At 46.6% G+C, this 27,829-nt stretch overlaps 1 protein-coding gene across 3 annotated transcripts in view; it reads right to left on the minus strand.

The window, feature by feature from the left end:
* The window catches only part of DPF3 (double PHD fingers 3), a gene marked incomplete at both ends in the record, with an annotated part of 264,076 nt that overhangs the window by 117,356 nt on the left and 118,891 nt on the right, over positions 1–27,829 (minus strand). For all 3 annotated transcript variants that reach the window (XM_079700937.1, XM_079700939.1, XM_079700938.1), the window contains one exon: positions 14,038–14,145. In XM_079700937.1, coding sequence (XP_079557063.1) covers positions 14,038–14,145 — 108 coding nt within the window. The remainder of the gene's footprint in view (positions 1–14,037; positions 14,146–27,829) is intronic.

The following is a 27,829-nucleotide window of genomic DNA, read 5'->3' on the forward strand; positions in this document are numbered from 1 at the left end:
GCAGAACACGGGGTCAGACGGCCTGCGTCTCAGTCCTGCTTCTCCCACCCTCCGGCTCTGTGACTTTGGGCGAGGCGCTCCAGGATCCCCGAGCCCTTTTGCACATCTACAAAGTGAGGGTGACAATGCCCAGCACCCCACCAGGCCATTTTGTGGAGCACAAACGTGTTCCTTTACATTCAGGCGCTTTGAAAACTCTAAAGCGGTGCACCAATGTCGGCCTCAAGTTTTATTATCCTCTCCCTCTATGCCAACTCTTGTCTGCCAACTCCATGACCTCCCCCCGGCCATGCTGGCTGCCCAGCTCCAGTCTGCTCCATGAAAAGCTATTTCAACCTCAGAGAGGCTGTTCTTATCAACTCACCAGGGAAGTAAAGGCCTCTGAAGCCCAGTGAAGAAAAAGAACGAGAGCAGATGCCTAACAGGCCCCTGATCAGCAGCTGGGAGCTGCTGGGGCACTTGTTCTGAAGACATCAGAGTCTGATTGGCTTCGTGGGGATTGAGATCATGGGGCCACCTGAGCAGTGGCAGCCAGTGCCGGCCCTGCCCATGAGAGAAATCGGAGAGAGAAACTGAACCCCTTTCTCAAGAATTCCCCCAACTCCTAACCCAAAGGAGGGTGGTTGAGGGTCTTTTGGTTTGTTTTTTGGAGGGTTTTTTTTTCTGTTTTTTTCATTACAAACAGAAACCTCAGGGCTTCCCTGGTGGTGCAGTGGTTGAGAGTCCACCTGCCGATGCAGGGGACGCGGGTTCGTGCCCTGGTCCGGGAGGATCCCGCATTGCCGCGGAGCGGCTGGGCCCGTGAGCCATGGCCGCTGAGCCTGCGCGTCCAGAGCCTGTGCTCCGCAACGGGAGAGGCCACAACAGTGAGAGGCCTGCGTACCGCAAAAAAAAAAAAAAAAAAAAAAAAAAAACAGAAACCTCAGGTACAGGCGATCATACTTGGATTTACTACAAAATATTCCTCCAACCTCTCCCCGGGCCCTGCACTTCATACCCCCTGCGATTAGATGCATAGTCCCTACCCTGTATCAGGTAAGATGGGTGCAAGACCATGAGGGGGTGGTGCCGAAGCAAACGGTCAGGGGAACGAATGGCCCATCTGTATGGAGTTTACAGAGGTGTGGACAGGAATTAGGGGACAAGGAATGGGGAAGCAGCAGGGCAGTTAACAGTGGGGGGTCATGAGCCCTGCTATCCCTGGAGGGACAGAGAGAGTGTGTTTGCAAGACCTGGAGAGAGACATGGAGAGCTCTCGCGCCAGAGAACCCAGGTACACACACCCAACCTCTCTCTCCTTGCCCTGTCTTCCTGCTGTGCCCTCCCACTGGTCAAGCTCAACCAGAAGCCAGAGGGCAAGGGAGCCTCGCTGGTGCAGCCATTGAGGTCAGCTTCCTGAGGCACAGGGCAGCGTAAAGAAGGGCAAAAGGCTGATCTGGGGGAACAGACAGAAATAACGAGCACAACCAACCCGCGTTCCACTGGCCTTTATTCAAATGGAGCTCCACATTCCCCTTCTACCTCCTCCACCAGAGCCAGATGCAGGCTGGCCAGCCCATAAGAAAGGGTGCTCAGGCAGCCCATTAAAACTGAAGAAACTCACACCCATGCATGACCAGCCCCCAGGAGATGATGGTGGGAAGGAGAAACAGTATCTAAAGTCCCTTGAAAGACAAGGTCTTTGGGATTTTCTTACCAAAAAAGGCAAGCAGAGGATCCACCTCCATCAAGAAGTACTACCCCCAAATCAACCACCTCTGAAACTCATTCACCCACTTATTCATTCAACAAATATTTACTGAGCACCTGCTATGTGACGACCACTGTGTTAGATCTAGGTACATAGGAGGTGAACCAAATAGCGACCAACCCAGCCTTTAGATGGTTGACAATCTAAAGAGACAGAATTGGGAGATTGGGATGGACATATATACACTAGTATGTATAAAATGGATAACTAATAAGAACCTGCTGTATAAAAAAATAAATAAAATTCAAAAAAAATAGACAGACATTAAATGCTAAGTACAAAATAAATATGCAATTACAAAATGTCATAAGTGCTACAGAGAAAAGCAACAGGGTGAAATGTGAAGAAAGAATACAGTGTGGGGGTGGTGGTGTCTACTTTAGATCGGGGGTCAAGGAAGGGCTGTGTGGTGAAGTTACATCACACAGAAAAATAGCCAACTGTCTGCTTTGATGAGTTCAGAGTGTGCAGTTCCAGAGCCTGCTCCAATGACATTAGTCTTTCTCCCAAGTCACAAAAGGCTTCCAAATGTCTAATCTAAAACAATTAAAATATGTTGCCTCATGCCCTGTCCTCAGACAAAAGAGAACAGCTGTTCACCATCCCTCAGATTTATAATAATCATATATATTTTTTTATTTATGAAGTTCATATTTTAGTATCCCCCTTAGCCTTCTCAACACTAAATAAATCCTATTTCCAGAATTGCACAGTATTTTAGAGCTGAAAAGGCCTTACAAATCATCTGCTTTAATCAACTCTTTTTCTTTTTCTTATTTTTTTTTTTTTTATTTTGGCCGCACCGTGCAGCATGTGGGATCTTAGTTCCCCAACCAGGGATCGAACCCTTGCCCCCTGCATTGGCAACATGGAGTCTTAACCACTGGACCACCAGGGAAGTCCTATCATCTCATTTTATAAATGAGTCACCTGAGGCTCAGAAAAGTTAAGTAACTTCACCGAAAGCCACACAGCAGGACAAGAATGCAGCCAAAGGATCTTTCCTAGACACAGTTAAGATCGTGACAAGAGCCCCACTCATTGGATTCTTATTAGAAGTTTGCAGGCTCAGGCTGAGTCCCAACAAGCACTGATATGTTTGTGTACATGCAGAGTGCCTGGCACATAGTAAACATTCAAAATGTGTCAGCTGTTATTGCTATGTATCACTTAATCCCCACCGCCACCCAAGCGGTGAGCACAATTATCATCCCATTTCACAGATGAGGATGCTGCAGCTTAGGGAGGCTTAAACTTGCTCAGTATCAGATACCTGGTAAGGGGCAAAGTCCAGCCTTGACCCCAATCTGCCTCAGAACCCATTCACCTAATCTCTAGGCTGTATGGACTTCACCTTGCCTCGATCTGGTCCTTCCCTGAAAAGTCATTTCCCAAACCTTTGTGCATGTTCACTGCCGTCCTAGACCACCTCCACAGTTTTCATATTTCTAGATAAAAGGCAGACCTTTGCTGAGGCTGAGGGCAGGTCTGTGTCAAGGTCCTGGGCTCTGTTCTATACGAACATCCCCCTGGGGTGTTCACTCCGCACAACGGTACTGAGTTGTCCATCACTGGTAAACTCCCTCATGCTGCTCGTCCTAGCGCTTCTTCTGCCTCCCCCGCTAACCACTCCTCCATCCTGCTTTCCCATCGTTCAGTCTACCCTGTTGGTCCTCTGGTCCTGATCCTCTGAGATGGGCACAGGGTCAGAAGCATGAGGGAGAAGAGAAGCAAAATGGGAAGAGTGAAATGGGCTCTCCTACACTCGAAGAGCTAGAAGGGACCCCCAACCGCATCTGGAGTCCAATCACTTAAAGAGAAAAGTAGAGCAGAGACTTTCCCAGGGTCACAGAGAAATTTAGTGGCATTATCCTTGCCTAATTACCAAAATATTTAATTGGCTCATAGAAGTTCTGCTTTCAGAAACGCCTGGAGTCAAACCCTGGCCTTGCCATGTATTAGCCAAGGGACCATGGGCTGGTTACCTAAACCTCTAAGTCTGTTTCCTTATATGTTAAACGGGGATGATCGTAGTATCTATTTCATAGTGTTGGTGTGAGAATTAAACATGGTAATACACTGCATAAAGAAACTCTGAGAAGATTCCCACAAAAACTAGAGTGAGAAACAAGAGTGGAAAAGGAGGCTTACCAATTTTTGCTTTGCTTTTTTTCTATTCAAAACAAGATTCAAAATTAGATCATATAGTAAAGAGCCTGGGATGTTCTGTGTCCTATAAATGCTACATGTTATTATTATCAAAGTTTGAATGATTCTGATTTAATGGCACAGCAACGCTGTCCAATAGAAATATAATGCAAGCCATTCATGTAATTTTAAACTCTTTAGTAGCCACATTAATAAAAGTAAAGAGCAACAGGCACAATGGATCTTAATATATATTTTATCTAACCCAACATATCCAAAACATTATCACTTCAATGTGTAATCAATATTTTTAAATTATTGCGATATTTTACATTATTTTATTCACATTAAGTCTTTGAAATCTAGTGAGTATTTTACACTTACAGTGCATCTCAATTCAGATTAGCTGCATTTCAAGTGTTCCATGGCCACACATGGCTGGTGGCTACCGTATTAAACACTACAGGTTTACAGAATTAAAAGCAACCTTTGCTATGATTTTGCTTCTAAAAAATGGAAGGACATTAAATATTCTCTTAGTGTTGTCTACTTGATACCTGGCTGAGCACCATTCCAGAACAACATTCTAGCCGACCCCTGGCAAACCCTCGTTTCAAAGCACTATGGGTAAAGCCTGCAAGGTCAGAGTGACAGGCTAACCAGTGCCCTCCCAACAAAGCAGCAGAGGGTACATTCTCTGGCTCCAGACCACAGGAGGTCCCAGAGGGAAGGAAAAATAAGGTAACAGGTCCAAGTTCTTGCACAATGCACGTCCTAGACACGCTCCCTATGGAGCCCTTAGGGATTTCATTGATTTGGTTTTATTCTAATACAGCTCATCTGGATAAAAGATTTAATCATTCTTTAAAAGAGTATTCATTTTGACCCTCGCACAAATTTGGGGACCGCATAACCTGACAGGAGCCATCAAACACTTAACATTAAAAGAAAATGGTCTAAAACACACACACCTAATTCATCTTTAAATTAGCCTGATTTTATACACATGGATACAAACCCACGGATCGGTACTCCCTCCGGAGCGGCAGCAGCTGTCACCCAAGCCAGCCACCTCCCCGGGCCCCCGTACGCAGCACTGCCTGCACTTCTAATTGGGAACAGAGATACTCCTTGGGTGACTTCCAGCACGATCCATCACACCAGAGACAGCTTCTGTGCAAGCTGAAGCAAATCAGTTTCCAAATAAGAAAAAACCTCTCAGACAAACAAGGATTGAAGCATAGAAAGTCTTGGAAGGAAGGAAGGAAGGAAGGAAGGAAGGAAGGAAGGAAGGGAGGGAGGGAGGGAGGGAGGGAGGAAAGGAAAGCACAAATAAAAGCAAAGCAAAAAAAAAAAAAAAAAGAAAAAGTCACCAGTGAAGAGCAATGGCTTCTCCCCAGGGCTGTGGACAGGGCAGCCATCCTCTTGGGTGGAGTTCAAAGCCACAGGCTTTTGACACAGGTGCCCCAAGCCTGCCACCCAATGCACCAAATGCAAGGCTTCCACTGGGTTTTTGGAACCACTGAGCTCATTAACAGGATGCAGGCAAGACGAGGCTGAAAGTGCAACATGGGAGCACGGTGAGTAATTAAATCCCAGGTCATTTAAAAATGCAAACGCTTGGATGTCACAGGCTCACGGAGCCTCTGACTCCTCGTGCATTTTTTGCCTCAGGATGGAGGACTGGGAACCTGCAAGTCATATATGGATTACAATAAAATATGCCATAAAAAAACAGATTAAGACAGTTCTTCTTTGGGGACATATACAAAGAGAGGAGCTGTCTGTTAGCTGTCGAGTTTGCAAGAGATACCATCTTTGGGGAGGCTGTGCTCTGCCAACAGACAGACTGCCCCCAGGGAAATCGTGGTGAAACACCCTGACAAGGCACATCCATCCGTCCATCCATCACGGGCGCTCTCTGACGCAGGAGCCTGGAGATAGAGTTATGGTGCAAAGGAGGTAGAAACCCCACAGACAATGGCAGACAATCCTCCTGCTACATCACGAGTGCTCAGATTTTTTTTTTTTCCCACCTGACGCTAGTTTTTCTTTAAAAATACAAATGTGCAGTTTTCTCTTCTGGCCACTTATTATTTTGAGGAGTTAATCTCATCACATTTCCGTGGGTTTATACATCAACTTACACCAAGGAGCAAGAAGCTTAGGAATCATTTTTTCATTTATGCCCGACAGACTCTTGGGCTCATGGGGAAGGAGAGGGGTATTGTTATCTCTCACCCTATGGAGGAAGAGATTGGGGGGGACCAAAGCCCTGATTTCCTGAGATGGTGGCAGGCCCAGGAATCCATCTGTGCATTCCTCAGGGGTGCCGTTTTCTCGGCTGCGTTTGACTCCCTGCTTTGTGATTCATAAAGCTCAAAACAGATGGGGTTCTCAATGAGGACCCATCACCCAGGCTGCACCCTGCAGGCCCTTGTCACTGCTTCTTTTAGGAGCCCAAGGTATGCACACAACAGGACTGATCATGGCCCCAAGAGCCCTGTGGTCCCCACTCTCTGCTGTGCCTACCCACTCACCCCTAAGCCAACACGCAGTGATGGGACCCTGGAAGCAGCACCCAGAGGCTGGCACCATAGATAAGCATTCCCTCACCCCTGAGACACAGAAAAACACCCACACTATCAAAGGAAGCTCACCACTGGGCTGGTCAGCAGACCACGTCGATACAACTTAGCGGGAAGGTGAGGGAGCGGAAGGACGGTGGGAATGGACTGAGCGGTGAAATGGCTCAAGGGAATACAGATTGCTGGAAAGTGCAAGAAGCTGTCTGGGGTGAAATCTCAGCTCTTGTACCCTACACTGCACACTTGGCCTTGATCTCCTCATCTGTACAACAAAGCCCACTTCCCAGTGTTTTTACAGGGCCAGATGAGATCATGGATATACAGCGTCTGCACAGGGAGGATGTTCAATTCATGTGAGCTCCCCGCTTTGCCCCTTGTAAAGTCTCCTTCTCCTTGCACTTCTCAGCAAAACTCCTCACCTTCTGACGCTCTCAGACCATCAGACGTGGTGAGACACAGCTCCCTGCAACTGGGCATGGGCCCAGGAGGAATGGAAGTGAGGAAGCCAAGTCTGGAGCAGTTAAGAGGACAGAGGAGGCTGAGGATGGGACTCAGCTCACAGGCCGAGATGCTGCTCCAATTCCAGGGGGGCCCATGCTGCAGATTTGGAAATCACAGCAGAACCATGTGGAAGAGGCCTTGCTCTACTCATTCATTTTACAAATAATTATTGAGCACTTACCATGTACCAGGCTCTGTTCTAGGTGCTGAGGACACAGCTGTGAACAAGAGACAGAAATTCTTGCCCTCATAGAAGTTATATTCTAGTGGGGGAGAAACAAGACATAAACAAGCAAGACCCATAGTATGGCAGATGGTAATCAATGTTCTGGAGACAAACAGAGCAGAGGAAGGGAAGCTGGAGCATTGGGGGTTATGGGAGGGCGGTTCCACTTTTAGATGTGGCCAGGAAAGCACAAGCCTGAAGGAGCAGGAAGGAGGCCACGCGGCTAATAGGAAAGGACGTCCTAAGCAAAGGACCATCACGCAAAGGCCCTGAAACTGGGGCCTGTCTGCCCAGAGCACAGTGAGCCAGGGAAAGGGTAGGAGCCCAGTTCAGAGACTTCTGGGGCCTTGAAGGGCTGTGTAGGCCATTGCGAGAATGCTGACTTCTAATTCTGAAGCCATTGGTAGTTTCAAGCAAAGGGTGACATTATGATGCCTATATATATTTTTTTAATTTTATTTTATTATTTTTCTATACATCAGGTTCTTCTTAGTCATCTATTTTATACATACTAGTGTATATATGTCAAGCCCAATCTCCTAATTCATCCCACCACCACCACTACTGCCCCCGCCCACTTTCCCCCCTTGGTGTCCGCATGTTTGTTCTCTACGTCTGTGTCTCTATTTCTGCCTTGCAAACCGGTTCACCTGTACCATTTTTCTAGGTTCCACATATATGCGTTAATATACGATATTTGTTTTTCTCTTTCTGACTTGCTTCACTCTGTATGACAGTCTCTAGGTCCATCCACGTCTCTACAGATGACCCAGTTTTGTTCCTTTTTATGGCTGAGTAATATTCCATTGTGTATATGTACCACATCTTCTCTAGCCATTCGTCTGTTGGTGGGCATTTAGGTTGATGATGGCTATGTTTTAACAGGATCACCGTGAAGTCAGCTGAAGGAAGGGGAGAGCAGAGTGAGGAGACTGGTTAGGAGTGACTGCAGTAGGTGTGGAGCCCCGCCAACGAGCCGCTGCTTAGGAGGGGGCCCTGTCCCCACGATGCCTACATCCTGGTTGCTAGATACAGCCAGAGGGCAGGCCCCTGGCCCCTGAGCAGGGGGCACCCCCACACAGTGAAGGAGGCTGGGTGCCCAGTGCCAAGGGGCACCGGTACAGAGCCATACCGGAGCAAGTCCACAGAGGAGCGGTTCTCAGAGAAGAAGGCAGATCAGCCTAGGCCAAGGGCAGGAGAAAAGACCCAGCCAGACAGGCCTGGCCCAGCACCACGGGATGACAGGCGTTAGTAAAGCAGAGAGGAAGCCTTCCAAGTTTATCTCTGTGCTCTGGACAATGTATGCGAGAGGACTCGGTTCTGAGACACAAGGGGTGAGCTTGGGCAAGCTGTGGTTCTGGGAAAGGTAGATCCCACAGCCAGACGCCAGGTCTTTTCTCCTCAGGATAGAAGATACTAGACTCGGGCTTTTAAAAGACTCTAAGGCAGACTGTGTTCCCATTCTGGCCAGACAGCACACACTCTTCCAGCTGGGCAGTGAGCTGCCTGCAATGAGCATGTGCTGGGGACAGAACAGGGTTGGCTGAGGCCCCCGTGGCCCACCTAGCAGCACTGCGTGGAGGTGGCATCACAGCGCCAAGTCCTCCAGCTCCACCCTCCCACTGGACCCTCGGAACAACCCCGGGGAACAAGCAGAGCAGCTGCCATGATCTGCATTTCAGATGAAGAATCAAGGCCAGAGTGGTTAGATGGCTGCCCAAAATCACACAGCCAGTGGGTGGAGAGGTCTGGACTTGAACCCAGGTCTTGTGATTCCTATTTGGGGCCTTTTCTCCCTCAGAGCACAGCTGTTCGACATAATGAAGGCCCCTATGGGCTAAAACCAAAGAGAGGCAAGATGGCAAAGCTGGGACAAGCCCCACAGGCCAGGCTGGGTGCTAGATGGGGAGGCCAGGTCAGCTGCCGAAGGCCCCTCCTCTCCCACTCAATCTCCCTCATCCGTGCAATGGGCATGATGAGAGCTAAGCCACGTTCTTCAAGCTTGAGATCAGACACCAGGCACTTTTCTTTCCTTCATCCCTTTAATAAATCTTTGCTGTCCACCTACTATGTGCCAAGTCCGGTGCTGGGTGTTGGGGATACAGATGAAGGATTGGGTGGGCCTCTGCACTCAAAATGTGCGCCTTCCAGCAGGGAGAGATACAAGTGAACAGGCCCTGGCGTAACAGGGCGACAGCCTTACAACCTATGCTCTAAACATGGCTCCCTCAGGTCCAACTGAAAAACCCAGCCATGGAAACTCTGCAGCAGCTGTGCACGCCGCCACCCAGCCGACTCCCAGCTGCCGCCCATTTCCTGGGCCAGCCCAGGCTCCCAGAGCCCTGCGAGACTCGAGCAGTGTCATAGGCCCAGGCCCAGTCCCCCGGACCCAGCGCCTTCCCCCAGACTGCCAGGAGGGCACGAAGCAGGGGCCAGAGTGGCCTGCCCACCTCTCTCCAGCTCACAAGGCCAAAAAGAGCTGTGAAAAAGCTGCTGTTGCCGGCCTCCAGGATGGATGGCTGCAGCTCTGACACTGCAGGAAAGAGATAAATGACTGGTCATTTCCCCCTGATGCACTTGAAGGCATCCATTCTCCCCACCATACCACGCTCAAGAAACCCCCTCGCAGAGACAGATAAGCACTGACATATGGGATGGGAGCTCAGCGTCCTTCCCCCTCGGAAGGACACAGCCAGACTCCTCTGTGGGCCGGGGGAAGGTCACGCTGTCCGTTGGCTCACACCTGGCTGGGGGCTCCACGGGTCCCTGCCCCCGCCTCCCCCAGTCTCGCCCACCCCACCTGGCTCATCCCTGTGAGGAGACGGGGAGGCGGGGGCAGAGGGAGCCAGCTGACAGGCTCATCGATCTCAGGCTACATGCTTGGCACATCGGCGGCCTTCCGTAAGTTGTTCCCGGGCTGGGAGGGTGCTGGAGGAGTCGGGGGGACTGCCTCAAGGAGAAGAGAAATCGCGCCGACCATCAGAGAGAAAACGGTGGAAGAAGCCCGGAGATTATTAAAATGTGGGCCATGTACAAAAGCAGTAGGGAACTAATTAAGATGCAGGATTTTCAAAAGCTGGGGAAGTTGGCCACAGCCTGCTCCCATCTGTAGAGTTCTGGCAGTTCAGTGCGGCAGGGACAGCACCCTAGGCAGGCAAAGCAGGCCTCTCCACCGCTGCCCTCGCAGGTGGGACTCAGGCCTCTGCCTGGACCGCCCCCTTGGGGGGCACCCCTCCGAGGGCCCCTGGGACTTGCTTGTTGGCCAGCTATGGCACCCTCTGCTTTGGGGCTGTACCCTAGCCTACCATCCCCTGAAGGTCCCTGCCTGACTGTTCATGTTCCCCAACATGTGGTAGGGCGGTGATTATCCTGGTCATTCAGGCCCAGTCACTGAGTGGCTGCCAAAAAAAAACGAAGAGAAAGAACCAGAACCCTATTCCTGGCTGCCTTCCTTCCCATCACCCTTGGAATTTGGCAAGGGTGGCAAAGAGCCAGGCTGCTCCCCAAGTGTCCCGGAGCGGAAGGGCATTACAAGGCCTCAGGTACATTCCGGGAGCCCTACAGGTCTGAGACACCAGGATGAATGTGCGTGTTGAGTCCTGGAGCAACATGGCGCCAGTTCCAATAGGTTCCCCCATAGGGTTCTTTTCCTTGGTTTCACCACTGATATCCCCTTGGGAAATTAACTTCCTAATTCAGTGCTACGGTTTCCCAACCTCTAAAACAAAGATAAAATCTGCTCCAGACCACAGGGACCAAAAGGTCTGGGGTCAGAAGATGCTAAACTGATCGAAGCAGACTATCCGAGAATTTAACCCAGAAGGATACAAGTAAAAGTTTGTTCCCAGCCCTTTTTCCTCATTCAAAAAAAAAGTGAAGTTAAAGGCCCTTTTTTAATCAGCTGGCTTTTGCCCAACATCTGCCCGGCTTCAGGGCCTTCTGGTGGATATTTACTATCCACCTTTCTCTCCTGCCAGCTCAGCTTCCCCTTTGCAAGGACAGAGCTCCATTCTTGGGGGAACGGTCCAGGGGAGTCCCCTCTCTGGCACCAGGCTCCTGCCCCTCTTCACGTTGCCTGAATTGTGATGGCTGTGCCCTGAAACACCTTGCATGCACCTCTGCAACCAGGTGCAAGCTGCAGAGAACGCTGAACTCCGTTGTCAGTCAGCGGAGAGAAATAATGTTGCGTGTGTTGTCCTTCAGATGCCCAGGCAAGTGGGAGGTTTGTAAGATGTTTATTCAGGACTGATCGGAGGGGTGATGTCAGGCGTGAGAAACACATAGGTCCAGGGACGTTGAGAACGCTTTCAAATTCCAAAGAGCTCGCCCCAGCTCTCATCCTCATCCCACCCACACACAGACACATTTTTATTTTCAGCAAGTAGTAAAGAAACATAGGCAGGATGGCATATTCACAGTGAGGGAGATGGGATGAGGACTGCAGGCCTAGGGAGGACTCCATCAGTGTATAGTTTAGCCCAGGAACAAAGGGCTTCACAGCAGCCACGATGGGCTCCCCACTCCCCACCCTGTGATGCCATAGATGAGCTCTGTGCTGGGCGGGGGCTGAACAAACAGGGGACGGTTCTGCAGCCCTGCCCTCAGACCTGCTCCAAGGTCCCTCAGATTCCTGCGTGGACACCCCCTCCCCTTGCCCTGACCTGGGTTCCTGACAAAGCTCTCAGCTCTGAAGACCTGGGGTCAAGGACAAGTCTAAGCCACGTTTAACCCTGGCCTTTGTTGCTGAAAGCTGCCCGCCACTGGCTGGACTCAGGCAGGGACGCAAAGGAAGACAGGAGGGACAAACCGGGGGTTGGCATGACAAATTGCTTGTGGCATCTCCTTATTATGCATAGAAAGGTCTGACATGGAAGGAAACTCATGCCTTGAGACAATTCCTCTCCAGGCCGGTGCCCAGTCTCTCACAAGTCAGGGGAACTCTCTCCCCTGAGAACTCTACTGATGGTAGAGCCCAAGGGAGGCTCCAAGAATCACAGACATAACTGCATTCCTAGAGCCTGTCAAGGGGAGCTCAGCAGCACAGGCATCACCTAGGAGTTTGGTAGAGATGCAGAATCTTGGTCCTCACCCCAGACCTGCTGAGTTAGAATCTGTATTTTATCAGATCCCAAGGACTGCATCCCCAGAACGCACATTGAAGTCTGAGAAACACTGATTTTGAAGACTTACAGGTGGCCGGACCACAAGTCAGTATGGCATGACTCCACACCATCTACGGTTTCTTTATTAAACATAAACGATTGTCAATAAGAACAATTTCTTTTGGAGGTATGGGCTTCCTCCTTTGTTGTCCCAGATCTGGAAGTGGTCTGAGTCCTGGTCTCTTGGAAGTGGCATGGATGAGTGACGAGGTCATCCTTAACTGGATTACACTTTGAGTGTAATTCTAGAACCACTCTGGCTAATATGGGGACCACTAGCCACGTGTGGCAATCAAGCACTTGAAATGTGGCTAGTTTGCAATGAAATGTGTTAAAAGATACACACTGGAATTAAAAAACAATACCCAAAAAAGTAAAATACCTCGTTCATAATTTTTGTGCTGATTACACGCTGAAATGATATTATTCATAGGTTAAGTTAAATAGAATCTATTGTTAAGATTAATTTCACCTGTTTCTTTTTCCTCTTTTAAATGTGGCTACTAGAGAATGTAAAATGACACATGTGGCTCACAAGCGTGATCCAGGAGACTTGGCTCTCCCACAACCTGCATCTCAGGGAGTTTGGGCCAACCCCAGTCATCACCCTGGAGTGTCTGCAAAGGTCTGTAAATTGGGCAAGGCCATTTGAGAACTTGGGTGGAGCACCCACCCCAACAAGTAAAGCTTCCGCACAAGTGAAATGTGAGTTAGGGTGAAAATTTGAAGCATGCTTAACAAGGGAACTGTGAGAAAGCATCCCGAAGAACTGTTAAGTAGAGATTTTGCAGAAAAAACACAGCCTAAGGAGCCAGTGTGGAGAGGCAGGAGTGAGGTAACATTGCCAGGCAGCCGGCCTTGACGGGCCTGCGTTGTCTGGTGACAGTGGGAGGGGGCATGTCAGCTCTGCCTTTGCGCCGCTTAACAGCACTGTTGCCACCACTCTGAGTCATGCCGCAGCTCTGGCATCCCCCAAACCAGACATTTTCTTAAAGCTAAGGACCCAGGGCAATCACTTGGCCTTGCTGCAGCAAGGTCTGAAGACTGCCACCCGCTCGGAAGTGTAATAACAGATCAGTAGTCAAGAAAACTAACGAATTCCTTCTGCACGGCCACAAAGCAATCAACATCACCTAGAGGCAAATTTTGAACTCAAACTCTTTCATTTCCATGTCCAAGATGGGTTCTATTTTTAGTGACTGGCCCCGCCTGTGTAAGATGCTCCATTAGCTCATTTCCAGTAAGGGTGGGAGAGGGTACATGGTGCACTGTCCTCCTTTGAAACAGTCTGGGACGAGTTTTCCTTACTTGAAGCCATGGGAAGGTATCACCTGGCCCAAAAGAGCTGCAGCTCCTTCGGCTCTGTTGGGAAAGCCATTCATCCTGGGCCTGTTCCCACACTGTGCCTGCTTGCTCTCCTCTCCTGGGGTGGCAAGAGAAAGACAGAGGAAGGGGAGGGCCCGAAACACCTAGAGGGAGAGAAGCTTGGTGAGGCTGGGGGCACGTGGATGTGTTTATTCCTGAGAGCGCCATGTAGGCACGTTCACTCTCCTGGAAAACTCAGCTCTACGGACAAAGCGGCGGAGCAACCCTGTCCTCAGGCAGCCCAGCACCCCCGACCTCTCCCATCGCTGGCCCAGCCAAGCTCCACAGGGCACTGACCAGGTTTTATTTCCAGCAGCCTCAGCTTCGGATCCTCAGGTGGGTGCAATCGTCTCTTCTTACGCCAGCAGCGGGCAGGGTACGTGTACAGCTGGCCCGGGGCGAGGCCTGTGGACAGAGACAGTGTAAAGATTAAAGGCTCCAGGCTGGATCTAACCCTCTCATTCACAGTGAGGAAAGTGAAGCCCAGAGACGTGACGTGACTTGTCAAGGTCACACAGCTGGTAGATGGTAGAGCCCAGGCAGAATCTAGGTCATCTGACCCCAGGACCCTTGCTCTGTCTGCTCTACCATGCTGCCTCAGTAGACACATGCCAAAATGAGCCATCACTGTGACCAAAATCAGTTCGGCTCTCTTGGCCTAGGAAGAAGATCAGAGGGACCTCCAAACCACAAGAAGGACTTTTCCAGATTTACCCTCATCACAGTGTTTCCAAGGCAGTGCATATCCAGCTACTGCCCATCAAGTGCCCCTCTGTCCAGGTCAAGCAGGTTCCCTTCAAGGTGGAGCAGCAGAAGTCATTCTGTCTACCTACGGACAGCCTGGATTGGGAAACATTTCAAGGAAACAGGAACAAGGCTCTAGATCTCCTACCCACTGGCTTCTTCCACCCACTGATAGCTGCTGGCAGCTCGCTGAAGCCAAAGGGAGCCCTGTGCCACCTCCATCAGAATATAAGCCTGCATAGCCAGCATACCTGTACAGCCCTGCCCACCTGCCTGGGCGTTACAAAAAAAAAAAAAAAAAAATGGGCAGGAGTTCAGCTGCTGGCCTTATGTGTCACACGGCCTCCCAACAAGAATCAGCATTTAGATTTGGCTTTTGACACGAAAGCTCCACACCAGCATCGTCTGTCATGCCGAGCACCCCATGAGGAGCCTTCCTGCTCAACAGACAACACTCTCGTGGCTCCTGTGGCATATGCTGGGCAGCCAGAGGCCTTGGAGGAATGTGGACTCCCTGCACTAGACCCTGGTTTGTTCCCAGAGAAAAGGGCAGGGGGTGGAGGCTGAGGGGAGAGGAAGAGGGCTGAAGACTGGTTAGGCGGTTTGCAGATTAAAAAGACTGCTCAATGCACCCCAAAATGAACCAGCAAGCCCACTGACCCACTCCCGCTAGAGTGAAAGCCTGGTGAGGGCAGGGACTTTGTCTTGTTCAGGTCAGAATCCCCAGAACCAGAACTGTGGTTGACACGGAGAAGAATCAAACTAAACATTTGCAGAATGAGTGAGTGAGGGAGGGAATGAATGGAAGAATATGTTCCAGTTCACTTGCATGGAAGTCACAACTCGGTCTTCTGTAGTAAACATGGCATGTGACAGCTGTTAGAGACAGGCAGCCTCCCATGAGAGGGGCACTTCCTAGACGTAGGACCATGAGTAGAAAACATCAGGACCCTATTCCCATCTGCTGTCTTCCATTTTGGGGGTTTTAAAAGTTAAGAGAAAAACCGGCTTCATTTTTGCATTTTTCAGAGAAAAACCTACAAAAGTTTCATTGCTACACATCCATTCATTCATTTTTCATTTGTACTTGTCATCTCTACCCATGCATAGATTTGGGTCCAAAGCAGAGGACCAGCATTAAAGGAAACAAAATTTTCCAATTCTCTTTATGTGGTAAGTTTCGTTTTTAATCACACAGCTGCTCCCACAGGTTGCTAGGCTGTGAACAAGCTGGAGGTTCTGATCCTTCCCCTTTTGATTCTTAGAAACCATCAAGGGTGATAGAGCCTACAGGCTCCAGAAATATCTCTGATGTTATGAGCTAAGGGCTCATCATGTCCTAGAGTCCTTCTAATACTTGACTTTGTTGATAACTGTAAGGTCTCTGCACAGTAGGAGGATCCTGAAGCTCTGAGCGCCTTGAGCTCTGAGGACCAGACTTGTGACTGATTTATAGAAGACACAATGAATCCAGAAAATAAGCTTGGTCTCGCTCCCATTTGAGGTCTAGTTTTGTCCTCTGTTTGAGGGAAGGCATCACTGGGAATAGTTTGATGTTTCTGGTGTGTTTCACTCCAGGGCCATGTCACCTCTCACCCCATAATTCCTGAATGGGTACATTGAGTCAGAGTCCCTTCCAGATGTTTTGGCCACTTCTGGGGCTGGTGATCCCCAGGATCCCAGAGAAGGCCAAGTACAAGGGCTGGCCTGCTGCTCCATATCCCAGAACTGGTCCCATAATCCCACTTATCTTGGATTAGCAATTCTTAATCCAGGCTGAAGCCAAAATCACCTGGAGAGCTTCTTATTAACACCAATGCCCCAAATCCATGCCAGAGCTACCCAATCCAAATGTAGGTAGGTGGGGGAATTGAGCAACTCTTTTCTTTTTAAGAACTCTATAGATTGTTACAATAGCTGACAAAGAACCTCTGGACGTCTAAGCATCATCTAGTTACTGCCTGGATGTTCTTTCTGATGTACCAAGACTAGTCTAATGGTTTTTCCAGTAGATTCCCAAGGTTCCCTGTATTTTTCCCAAGCCACTGTCATTAACTGCCTGCTTACTAGACTGTCATCTCCACAGGTTTTATAAGATCCAGGGTGGCAGGAACCATGTCCACCTCAAGTATCCCCAATGCTTAGCACAGTGCCTGGCAGGCATATCAAGAAATACTTATCAAATAAATTCAAACAGAACTGAACCAGCCTCAGAAACGCGGGAAGTGAATGACCCTTAGCCCCTGCTGTTCCTGGCTCCAGGAGACTCCTCCATCCACATCCAGGTCCATCCAGGAAGGACCCCTTGAACGGAGCACAGAACCCACCCCACTCATGCCAAGACGGGAGTCTCTGTGCCTTAGGCTCTTTCTTGCCCCACGCACTGCTTCATGGTATTTCCAACCTGACCAAAAGCAGGTTAGTGAGAAGGAACTGGTCCAGACCAGCTTACACAAAAGGTCTAAGTGGCAAGAGGTCAAAACTGTCAGCACTTGTCCAAGTCCTCCACCCTCCCTGAGACTGCGGTCACCACACTTGTTGGTCAGCTGCCTGGGGCCACTCAGCTTGTGGCTGCAGGTCCACTCTCCCAGGAGAGTTCATTTTAGTAAGTAGTTTGAATGTCCAGAAGAAGGGATTGTCTTTATTTCATTCTTTAACTTTCTCTGGTAGATTGGAGAAGCTCCACAGTGCAGAGGACAAGCACGATTTCTCGTACCCCCATTCCCTGTTGCCTTGGAAATCTCACCACACCTATCCGAGCCTGTCTCTTTGCCTGTAAGATAAGGGCGGTAATAATTCCTACCTTACAAGGACTGTCGTGGGGATTAGCTTATATTCAAGAAGAAGCTCTTTATAACCATGAAGCATTGTACAAATGTCAGTTATTAATTATCATGAATTAGCCGACTTAGACGAGCCTGGACTCTCTGCCCACGTGACATGACAAGGCTGCTCTTTGCTCCTTTAGCCACAAGGGTGGAAACAGGCCTCCCTTTGATGTCTGCTTCAACTCGTATCAACAAGCAAATGGCCCCAAGAACTCTCTCAGGGCTCCCGCCCCCTTCCTTGCCTTCCTCCCTGGGCTGACAGGCACCAGGGTGCCTTTACAGGGCCAACACATTCAGCCCTGGAGTTCCACTTATAGAGGGATGAGCAGAGCCCCGTGAGAGTTATATTGTTTATCTCATTAGAACAGGAGGCACATAACTCAAGCCCATGTGTGTGGTGGACAGAGGAAGGAGGAAGAGGAGGGGGGAGGAGGAGGATAGAGGCACAGCTGTGGCCGGGGAAATTAACCTGGAGGAGGGAGCCTGGGGCTGGTGGGATATGGAAGAGGGGAAGGGGGAGGCGGGAGACAAGAGGGGGGACCAATCCTCCCAGTAACCAAGGCCACAGCAACTCCTCCATTCACACACCCCACTAAGCAAACTGCTTTGCTGTTACTTTGACCTGCAACTCCAGGTACACTTAGGTGCAAGCACAAGCATGACGGGCGCACATGCACACACGCACATCCACATGGGAACTCACACACTGGTTGGTGGGAGAACTGGCTTCATAGGAAAATTCAGCAGGATGAGCTAGGTGCCTGTGCAGTCAGCAGACTCCAGGCAAATCCCTTGTTATATGCGTGGCCTGCGTTCAGCAGGTGGGTCCTGAGCGTTAGGAGCCTCTCTGACAGACACAGCGTGAGCCATTAAGAATTCAGAAGATGAAATGGGATGGGAACAGATGTGAAAGGAAGAAACAGAATGGCTTCCTCTTCCCCGGACCAGAGCTGAGTGGTGGCATTCAAGCCCACCCAGAGAAGGGCTTTGTCTGCAGCAGCTCAGGGAGGTGGCCCGAGGCTCTCCACAACAGAAAGCTCATTACTTCACAGGACAGACTGTTGGCCAACTCTTACTGTGATAAAGAGCCTCACCTTGACCTTATTTTGAATCAAAATCTACATTTCTGTTATATACTTATGCCAATTTGTCCACCCTCGGTCCCAAGAGTGAACAGGTGTCATCTGCATCCCAGCCACCCACCCCATCCACCTGCTTGGGTTTGAAGGAGAGCCTATGGAGAGGACGAAGAACTGGAGGGCAATGGGAGTTGGAGGAGAGAGGCAGTGACTACACCTGCTCGTGAGCCTGGGATTCTTCACCAAGACTGGGCATCAGAATTGCAGAAGTAGTTATCTAAAAGGGCAGATGGCTTGGTTCCAGTCCAATCCTACCGAACCAGCATAACAGAGATTCACCAAGACAACTGTAGTTTGAAAAACTCCCACATAAGGAACTTCGAACAAGATCAAATCTCACTCATATTTATTTCTCCAGGGCCCAGCACATAATAGGTGCTCCATTAATGTTTGTGGCTGAGGATGCCAATTTGGACCAACTGCAGAGTTGGAGGGATGAGTGATAAGCCCCGGGTAGGGCTTGAGGAGTGGGGAAGATGTATTTCCCAAGCACTTATAGCCATGTCATTTCCTAGTGCTCTGTCATCCTCTCTTCTCCTGGCTTATATAAGAGCTGCCCTAATCTCATGGACCACCTCTTCAGTGGAGCATTCCTGAACCACCCCAGGCCACAGTGCCTCTTCTCTTCCCTGAAAGTCTGGAGTCCTGGGCACTTGGCACCACGTGACAGCCCTCAGCGTGGCTCTCTGTCTGGCTCCCCAACCATCCCCTTCCTGCCTCCCTTCCCATTCTTCTCTGTGAGCTTCTCTCTAAGATTCAATTTCAGTGTCCGATGTGCCAGGACTGCCCTGGCAAGTAGACCTCAAATCCATAATGCTGCCTGCTTCTTCTGGCCCAGAGGTTCCCAGGCCCCTCACTGGTCCCATCACACGCAAAAGCTGACAGAGTAACAGTAGCTAACATTTACCGAGCTCTTACTCTTCTCTAGGCTAGCACCTTATACTCAATGCTATCTCATTGTGAAAAAAGGCCTACGAGACATTTAAAGGATGAGGGCAGTGAGGAAAACAGTGATTAAGTAACTGGTGCAGGGTCATACAGCTCATAAGCGTAGCCTAGTCCCCAGCCCACACTCAAAATCTCTCCACTATCCTATGTAACTCCCCACTGAGTTGCTGGTCCACATGCAAGAGGCTAGAAACGCAGAGCCCTGCCCTTGAGAAAGCAGCTCCCCATACCAAAGCTCACAGAAAAAGAACCCCTGGCCCACCCCCCTGCCCCCCTCAAGCCACTTCTTGTGGAATTCATTTTTCCTTTCTTACCACATCACCAACTAAAGTTGCTCATGGAGAAATGCATCCTGGTATTGTAGTAAGGCATATAAAATGTGTGGAGAATCAGATACTTACCAGGACATGCTTTTTAAATTTATCAGAAGAATTTTTTTCAGTAATAACATTATAATGTGAGGGGGGGAGCTGAGATGTTATTGGATCTGACTCTTACCTAATACAAGAATTGCCTCTCCAATATCCCTGACTAGAGTCTCCACCCTGGCCTCTGTTTCAATAATCCCAGTCCTTACCCTTCCACGAAGCAGTCTGCTATGCTGTTGAAATATTCTGTTGTTAGAAATATGCTTACCAATCTCGTCTCATCGGTGAGAATGCAAAATGGCACGACCCTATGAAAGAGAATTTGGCATATCTAGCAAAACCATACATATTTGCCCTTTGATCCAGCAATTCCACTTCTAGGAATCTGTATCACAGATTCACATAAAAAAATATAAAAATATGCATTCCTTGTAGTATTTTCAATACTAGAAAAAGACTGGAAACAATCCAATGTCCATCTATAAGGTCCTAGTTGAATAAACAATAGTATATCAACACAATGGACTATAATGAAGCCATTGAGAGAGAGAGAGAGAGAAGTATACACTGCAACGGGATATATTGTTAAGTGAAAAAAGCAAGGTGGAGAACAGTATGCGTAGTATACTATCATTTCTTTAACAAATGGGGATATACACACATATATATATACATATACATACATATATGTTGTGTGCTTGCATAGAGTTTTTTAATGGAAAGATAAACCAAAAATTAATTTTTTTAAAAGTTACAGGGAAAATGAAAACAAAATAATAGTAACAAGAAGAAGAGAAAGTTGCCTTTAGAAAGAGGAAATGAACAGGGTAAAAGAACAGAGAGATAGAATAGAGCTAGACTCTCTCTCTGAATATACCATGCTTTGTAGATTTGACTTTAGAACCACGTAAATATTTTGTATTATTAAATTAAATTAAAATATAAAAACAAACATCTGCTTCTAGCTAAAATGGTTTACCAAGGACCAGATTTACCTTCCCACCTGAAGCCAAGACAGAGAAAAAAATGAAACAAGAGTTTTCAAGACACTGGCCATCGGGCAATGAAGGACCATGATTCCTGAGATACTGGAAATGAACAAGATGAGTCCTATGACTGCCCCGGCTTACTTCCTTGAGAGAGTTTCCAGAGTGCAGCACAGGGAGGAGGAACATGGGTAGAACCCAGCCAACTTCCTGAGTCTGAATTGAAGAGAAAGAGCTGAGAGTCTGGGAAGACAAAGGTGGCTAGAATTCAAGGAAAAGAATAGTAAAAAGAAGAAGGCGGCACAGAGAAAGAACTGTGGAGATACACAAAGGGTCCCCTTCAAGTATTCAGCTCAGTACTGATGAGCGCATGCTTGTAAGGAATCTACTCAATGCCGAGGAAAGAACCACCTGTAAGAATAGAGGTGCGCCTGGTGTGCACGAGGGGCTGAGAATAGTCTGTTCCCACAAGCACGCTGGGAAAGTCTCATGATTCATGGAGTACTGGGTAGGGTACACAGAATGGTCTTGCCTCACTAATGAGGAATAATTAGCCCTAGGCTAAGCACTGCTCCAGTTCCACCTAACAAATCTTAAAAGCAAGATAAGAAAAGATCAAATTGTTTCCAAGTAACTTGACAGTGAACCAAAACAAAGCTCCAGAATATTTACAGGAATAAAAAATATATACCATATCCAGCAAGGTAAAATTCACAAAGTTGGACATCCAATAAAAAATTACAAGGCATGTAAAGAAGCTAGAAAATATGACCTACAGTGAGAGGGGGAAGAAATCAATTGAAACCAACCCAGAATTGACACTGATGTTAGAATTAGCAGCAAGAACACTAAAACAGTTATTATTTGTATTCCATATGTTTAAAAGTTAAAAACAGTTTGTTTTAAAAGACTCCAATTTGACTTCTAAAAATGAAAACTACAATGTGTGAGATTAAAAACATACTGGATGGAATTAATGTCAGATTAGACACTGGAGAAGAAAATATTAGAACACTTAAAAACAGCAATATGGGCTTCCCTGATGGCGCAGTGGTTAAGAATCCAGCTGCCAATGCAGGAGACATGGGTTTGAGCCCTGGTCCGGGAAGATCCCACACGCCGCGGAGCAACTAAGCCCATGCGCAACAACTACTGAGCCTGCACTCTACAGCCCGTGAGCCACAACTACTGAGCCTGCATGCCACCAACTACTGAAGCCTGCGCACCTAGAGCCCGTGCTCCACAACAAGAGAAGCCACTTCAATGAGAAGCCTGCACACCACAACAAAGAGTAGCCCTCACTTGCCACAACTAGAGAAAGTCCGCATGCAGCAATGACGACCCAACACAGCCAAAAATAAAAATAAATAAATTAAAAAAAAAATCAATGTAACTCACCATATTAACAAACTACAAAAGCAAAACCACATGATCATCTCAATAGACTCAGCAAAATCAGTTGACAAAAACCAACATCCAATCCTGATTTAAAACTGTCAAACTAGAAATAGGAGCATTCTCAATCTGATAAAGAGCAACTACAAAAATCCTACAGCTGGGACTTCCCTGGCAGTCCACTGGTTAAGACTCCGCACTTCCACTGCAGGGGGCAGGGGTTTGATCCCTGGTTGGGTAACTAAGATCCTGCATGCCACGCAGTGTGGCAATAATAAAAAAAAAAAAAAACCCTACACCTAACATCATACTTAATAATGAAAGAATGAATGCTTTCACCTTAAGATCAGGAAAAACATAAGCATGTCCACTCTTTCCATGTTTACTTAATATTGTACTGGACATTCCAGCCAGTGCAATAGAGAAGTAAAATAAATAAAACGCATAGATATTGAAAAGTTTTCTTTATTCACTAAAATAATCAACTATGTAGAAAATGCTGTGGAATCTAGAGAAATCTTCTAGAACTAATAAATGAGTACAGCAAGATTGTAGGAGTCAAGTGAATACACAAAAAATAATTGTATTTCTGGGCTTCCCTGGTGGCGCAGTGGTTGAGAGTCCGCCTGCCAATGCAGGGGACATGGGTTCGTGCCCTGGTCCGGGAAGATCCCACATGCCGCAGAGCGGCTGGGCCTGTGAGCCATGGCCACTGAGCCTGCGTGCCCGGAGCCTGTGCTCCACAACGGGAGAGGCTACAACAGTGAGAGGCCCGTGTACCACACACAGAAAAATTAATAATAATAATAATAATTGTATTTCTGTATACTAGCAAAGAAAAATCAGAAATTTAAATTTTTAAAAATCCATTTACAATATTATAAAAATATTAAGTACTTAGAGATAAATCTGACAAAAATGTGAAAGAACTGTACATTGAAAATTAAAAATTATTGATGAGAAAACTTAAAAGGGATAATAATAAATGGGAAGATATATTATATCCATGGGTTGGATGACTCAGTATTGAGAACTGTCGGTTTTCCCCAAGTTGATCTATAAACTCCACACAAGGGATTCCCTGGTGGTGCAGTGGTTGGGAGTCTGCCTGCCAATGCAGGGGACACGGGTTCAAGCCCTGGTCCGGGAGGATCCCACATGCCACGGAGCAGCTGGGCCCGTGCACCACAGCTGCTGAGCCTGCGCTCTAGAGCCCGTGAGCCACAAATACCAAGCCTGAGTGCCACAGCTACTCAGGCCTGCGTGCCTAGAGCCTGTGCTCCGCAACAAGAGAAGCCACCGCAATGGGAGGCCCACGCACCGCAGTGAAGAGTAGCCCCCTATTCCCACCACTAGAGAAAGCCTGTGCATAGCAACGAAGACCCAGTGCAGCCAAAAATAAATAAATAAATATTTTTTTTTAAAAAAACCTCCACACAATGTCAACCAAAATCCCAGCAGACTTTTTGTAAATTGACAAATTGATTATAAAATTCTTATGGAAGTACGAAGAACCTAGAATAGCTGAAATAACTTCAAAAAAGAAGGACAAATTTGGAGAGGTCTTGTATCTATTCTCATTAATAAGAAAACCAGCAAATAACCCAATTTTAAAATGGTCCAAAGATTTGAATATTTTACCAAAGGATATACATGGATAGTAAATAAGCACATGTAAAGATGCCCAACATCATTAATTAGGGAAATGCAAAGTAAAACCACAATGAGATACCAGTATATAACAATAGGAATGGCTAAAACTTTAAAAAGTTGACCATACCAAATGTTAGTGAGAATACAGAGGGACTGGAACTCTCGTACATTGCTGGAATGGATATAAAATGGTACAACCACTTTGAAAAACAGCCTGACAGTTTCTTAAAATGTTAAATATATACCTTCCTTATGATATAGCCGTTACACTCCTAGGTACTTTACCAAGGAGAAATGAAATTATAAGTCCATATGAAGAATTATACACAAATGTTCACAGCAGCTTTATTTAAAATAGACAAAAACTGGAAACAAATCCAAATGTCCATCAACAGATGAATGAATAAACTGTGATATAGCCAAACAATGGAATACTACTCAGCATAAAAAAAATGAATCATTGATACATGCTAGAACATGGATGATCTCAAAATAATTACTCTGAGTGAAAGAAGTCAAGACCCCATCCACCAGCCACCAAAAAAAGAAGTACATATTATATGATTCCACTATAGAAAGCATGCCTGGGGATTGGGAGACATATACGGTAGAGGTAGGAGGAAGAACAGGAAGGAGGAATTACAAGGGACACAAGAAAACTTTTGGGAGTCATGGATATATTCATTATATTGATTGTGATGATAGTTTCACAGGTATACAGATGTCAAAACTTATCAAATTGTACATGTTAAATATGTGCAGAGTACTGTATGTCAGTTATACTTCAATAGAGCTGTTAACATTTTTAATGAAAAAGCAACCCAGGGACTTCTGCTTCTGGAAAGATAGAGTAGATATACTCTTCCATATTCCTCCCACTAAGTACAACTAAAACTCTTAGACTTTGTTTACACAACAAAAATAAGATACTGAAAGGTAGAGAGGCTGACCAGCTAGGGACTTTCAGACCCAAGAAACAACAGGGTGGTGAGTTCCCTGGGCATTCTTTTTGCTGTATATATCCCAGACTGAGTTCTGGAAAAGCTGATAATCCAGAAACACCTACAAATGTAGACAAAAAAAGCCCCAAGAAAATCCTGCTCTCAGGGCTTCCCTGGTGGTACAGTGGTTAAGAATCCATCTGCCAATGCAGGAGACACGGGTTTGAGCCCTAGTCCAGGAAGATCCCACATGCCATGGAGCAACTAAACCTGTGCACCACAACTACTGAAGCCCGAGAGCCCTCGAGCCCATGCTCTGCAACAAGAGAAGCCACTGCAATGAGAAGCCTGCTCACCACAACAAAGAGTAGCCCCTGCTCACTGCAACTAGAGAAAGCCCGTGTGCAGCAACAAAGACCCAGCGCAGCCAAAAATAAATAAATAAATTGAAAAAAAAAGGAAAGAAAGGAAATCCTGCTCTCTCTAGCTAAAGGACCAGGAAAGGGGCAGCCTAGCAGGGCATCCCAATATCCTTGCTGGGTTAGTGTCAGAGAAGGTCAAGTGACAAACTGACCCCCCATTGTGTCACTGGAGCCCACACAGGGAAGAGTAATGAGGCACTCTTCCTCTTCCCAACTAGGGTGGTATTGGTGAAGGCTTAGTGGGGAATTTAAATTCCAACCCCCACCCAGCAATAATGAGGTACTCCTCCCCCACCAGGGTGGCAACAGAGACCGAGTGGGGAACATGGACTTCCACATCCATCTGACAGTAACAAGGGGCACCTCTCTTCCCCGGTCAGCACAGTGTCAGAGGAGGTCTGTGAAAATAGAAGATTTAGATAACATCTAGAGTCTCATAGTATTATAGCCAAAATGTCCAGGATTCAATCAAAATCACTCATATGAAGAACCAGGAAAATCTCAACTTGAAGGAGAAAATACAACAGGTACCAGCACTGAAATGACACAAATGTTAGAATTATCTGACAAGGATTTTAAAGTAGCTGTCATAAAAATGTTTCAAACAAACAATCATCAACACTTGAAACAAATGAAAAAATATGAAGTCCCACAAAGAAATAGAAGATATAAAGAAGAACTAATGACAAAAACAAAACAAACCCTCAATGAATGGGCTCAACAGCAGAATGTAGAGGATAGATGAAAGAAGTAATGAATCTGAAGAGTGTATAATAGAAATCCTCCAATCTGAGCAACTGAGAGAAAATAGATTGGAAAAAAGAAGGAGGAGGAGGAGGAGAAAAGAAGGGAGACTGGGGGACTTATGGGACTATAACAAAAGATCTAACATTTTGGAGTTCCAGAATTTTCTTTCCCAGTGGAGTCTCAGAAGGAGAAGGGAAAGAGAGTGAGGCTGAAAATATATTCAAAGAAATAACGGCTGAAAATTTTCCAAATTTGGCAAAAAACATAAGATTCAAGAAGCTGAGTGAATTCTGACAAGGATAAACTCAAAGAAATCTACACCAAGACATCAAAATCAAATTTCTGAAAACTAATAACAAAAAAATCTCAAAAGCAGTGAGAGAAAAATGACACCTCACTTATAAGAGAAAACCATTTGAATGACAGCAGATTTCTCATCACAGACTACTGAGGCCAAAAGGCAGTGGCAAGACATTTTTCAAGTGCTAAAATAAAGGGACTGTCATCCCAGAATTTTATATCCAACAAAAAAATATCCTTCAGATGGGGCACATATATACAATGGAATATTACTCAGCCATAAAAAGGAACTAAATTGGGTCATTTGTAGAGATGTGGATGGACCTAGAGACTGACATATAGAGTGAAGTCAGTCAGAAAGAGAAAAACAAATATCGTATATTAACGCATATTTGTAGAATCTAGAAAAATGGTACAGATGAACCAGTTTGCAAGGCAGAAATACAGACATAGATGTAGAGAACAAACGTATGGACACCAAGGGGGGAAAGGTGGGGTGGGATGAATTGGGAGATTGGAATTAACATATATACACTAATATATATAAAATAGATCAACACTTGAGATGAGAACCTGCTGTATAGCACAGGGAACCCTGCTTCACTTCTCTGTACAGTAGAAACCAACACAACATTGTAAAACAACTATATCCCAATAAATAAATAAATAAATAAAATAAAATAAAATAAAAATATCCTTCAGGAATGAGGGGTGGAATTCCCTGGCGCTTCAGGTAAGGCCCAGGTTAGGACTCTGAGCTTCCACTGCAGGGGGCACAGGTTCAATTCCTGGTCAGGGAAATAAGATCCTGCATACTGTGCAGTGTGGCCAAAAAAAAAAGGAATGAGGGGAAAAATCAAGACATTCTCAGAAGAAGGAAAACTAAGAATTGTTACTATCAGACCTACTTAAAAAGAATGGCTAAAGAAAGTACTTAATCAGAAAGGAATTATAAAAGCAGGCATCTGGGAACATCAGAAAGGAAGAAACAACAACAAAAGAGTAAAAATATGAGTAAATACAACAGACACTTAAGTTTTCTAAATTATGTTTGACAATTAAAGCAAGAATTAGACGTCTGATGTGGTTTCCAATGTACGTACAGGAAATATTTAAGATACTGTTGTTATAATGCGAGAGGATAAAGGATTTAAATGAAGAGAGGAAGAGGTGGGTGTGACTATAAAGGGGTAGGATGAGGGAGATCTTTGTGGTGATGGAATAGTTTTGTATCTTGATTGTGGTGGTGGTTCCACAAATCTATACATGTGATAAAATGGCATAGAGCAATGCACACACATTTCACCCATGTCAATTTTCTGGTTTTGATATTATACTATAGTTACACAAGATATATCCATAACGGGAAATTGGGTGAAGGGTACAGGTGATCTCTCTGTACTATATTTACAACTTCCTGTGGATCTATAATTATTTCTAAGTAAAAAGTTAATTTAAAAATGTAATTACATAAAATACAAAAAAACCCCCCAGCAATACCTAATAAGTGAAAGCAAAAATGAAACAAATAAATCCAACTGTGTATTGAGTTAGTAGTACAACCACACAGAGGAATTATTTTAAGTGACCTTAAAACACAGTAATTTGACTCTACAAC

This window comes from Hyperoodon ampullatus, assembly GCF_949752795.1.
Source record: "Hyperoodon ampullatus genome assembly, chromosome: 3".
NCBI classification, from domain to species: Eukaryota; Metazoa; Chordata; class Mammalia; order Artiodactyla; family Ziphiidae; genus Hyperoodon; species Hyperoodon ampullatus.